The sequence below is a fragment of the Palaemon carinicauda genome, chromosome 1, assembly GCF_036898095.1.
Source record: "Palaemon carinicauda isolate YSFRI2023 chromosome 1, ASM3689809v2, whole genome shotgun sequence".
Lineage (NCBI taxonomy): Eukaryota > Metazoa > Arthropoda > Malacostraca > Decapoda > Palaemonidae > Palaemon > Palaemon carinicauda.
Genome location: NC_090725.1, coordinates 280,066,175 through 280,068,674, shown reverse-complemented (window position 1 = coordinate 280,068,674; position 2,500 = coordinate 280,066,175). Strand labels below are relative to the sequence as shown.

Sequence of the window (2,500 nt, the reverse complement as noted above, 5' to 3'; positions counted from 1 at the left end):
AATGCTAAGAAACGACCCACCCACTCCCAACTGTTTCAGTTTGAAAACAAGGGCCTCATGATTAACACGGTCAAAGGCAGCACTAAAATCAAGGCCAATCATACGAACTTCCCGACCACAATCAAGGGATTTCTGTACAGCATTGGAGATTGTAAGAAGGGCATCACATGCTCCAAGGCCTTTACGAAAACCAAATTGCAAACTAGGGAGTAGATGATTACCTTCAGCAAACCTATTAAGACGTTTTGCCAGAAGACGTTCAAAAACTTTAGATAATATGGGAGTTATGGAAATTGGGCGGTAATCAGTGGGACTTGAGCTACCACAAACACATTTACATAGAGGAGTAACATTACCAATTCTCCAACTAGTGCTAAAAGCTCCTCTTCTTGCTAACTTGCGCAAAATAACAGATAACTTTGGAGCTAAGAAATCTGCTGTCTTTATAAAAAACAAAGGAAAAATACCATTTGGGTCTACACCTCCCTAAGCATCAAGGTCCATCAACAGAGCTTTAATCTCACGAGATCGAAAAGCTAAACTAGTTAGTTTAGCCTCAGGAAAACAGGAATGAGGAAGTTCAAGTTTTTCATTACTCTGTTACTGTCAAAAACATCAGCCAAAAGGGTTGCCTTTTCCTTTGGACAGTGAGTGACTGAGCCATCTGGTTTAAGTAAAGGAGGAACTGTTGCATCTACACCAAAGAGTGCAGATTTAAGGGTAGACCCACCATTTATGTTCCTGAGTTGTACCAGAAAGTGTTTCTTTTATGGTTAAATTGTACTCCTTTTCAGTTGAGGCATAAACTCTCTGAGCAAAAGCTCGAAGCTGAGTATAGTTGTTCCAGGTCAAATCTGATCTGTTACCCTTCCAAAGTTGATAGGCCTCCTGCTTCTCCCAAAAAAGCCACGTCTACAATCATTATTGAACCACGGTTTGTCCTTCACTCGGTACCTAGCACACGAGAAGGGATACGCCTATCAATTATGTTGACTAGATTCTCATTCAAAAGGACAACAGGATCTACACTATTATATAATTGTGACCAATTCAAGCACAAAAAGATCATGTAAAAATCCCATTCCCAGTCTGCTTGGGATTTCATATAAATTTTACATATATATATATATATATATATACATATATATATATATATATATATATATTTATATATATACACATATATATATTATGTTTATATATAATATACATATATGTATAAAATATATATACATACACACACACACACACACATATATATATATATATATACATATATATATATATATATATATACATATAGATATATGTGCGTGTGTATGTGTGTGTACAGATTAGGTATAGATAGATATAAAAGTGGAATGCTAAGCCTTCGATGTATTATGAATATATTCATATATACGTAAAAACGAACGGGCCCCACATATCACACCTGTACGTACCCAGAATCAGTAGGCATGAGGCTCTTGGCAATCTCACATCCTTTCTTTCTGGTGTCCTTCGTGACATCGGGAAGGAAAAGGAGAACAGTACCCTCAATATCCCCCAGGTTGATAGGAGTCAAGAGATGCTTGCTGATTTCTTTGATGGAATTAATCGACAGGCCTGCAAATAGATAACATGCATGATGATGGCAATATTAACAATACCAACCAATATCATAAGAGCAGTAATAATAACAATGTTATAGATAAGGGAAAATAATGATAATATTCATATCATGAATATCAATAAGTCCAATATAGAGGAATAAAAAAGCTTGATTTAATTTAGAAATTGATGATAATTAAAATAATAGGAGTATTGGTAGTAAATAAAAATATTCATGATAATAATGATGATAAAGATGATAATGATAAATTATCGTTGACGGTAGTACTGATAATAATACTAATGATAAGCTTTTAAATGATATTGTTTCAACGACTGGCGTTCGTTCGGGTAGTATATTTCACTTTATTTATCATTTCTCATAATGGGTAAAAGTGCTATAAGTAAATAACTATAAAAAAATGGTAACTATTTTCTGCAAGACTTTACCCATTAGAGAAAGTAATTTCTAATTAGCACAGACGAAGAGCTGTGAGTCCGTCTGATGCCATATAGACTGTGGTAGTTGGTGCAAGACACCTGTAGTGTCTTGCATGTAAAACAAGAAACCTGATAAATATCTTAAACAAATCTGGTTTTTTTTTTCACTCACTGTGTATAGTAACCACTGTCAGACTCCAATCAACTAGAAGGACCATAATCGTCGAATGCAGCACTCGCTAATTTCGACTTTTATTTTCATCAATGATATTTTATTATAAATTTTTAATATATCATCCTAGGTACCTCTCTATCTGTAATGGTTTCTCAAAAGCTGCAACAATACTCAACCTAAACGACAAACGCGCTTGAATATATATATGCAATTTTCACCATTATGTGACTCCTTTGGGGCCACATTTATACCTATATTGTTAGCTAAATCAAGTTAGTTATTTGGGAGCCTGTA

General features: G+C 34.6%; 1 protein-coding gene across 1 annotated transcript in view; it reads right to left on the bottom strand.

The window, feature by feature from the left end:
• The window catches only part of LOC137657192 (uncharacterized), a 17,194-nt gene that overhangs the window by 2,426 nt on the left and 12,268 nt on the right, over positions 1-2,500 (bottom strand). Inside the window, exon 4 of the mRNA XM_068391540.1 lies at positions 1,443-1,605. Within this exon, the coding sequence (XP_068247641.1) occupies positions 1,443-1,605 (163 nt within the window). The remainder of the gene's footprint in view (positions 1-1,442; positions 1,606-2,500) is intronic.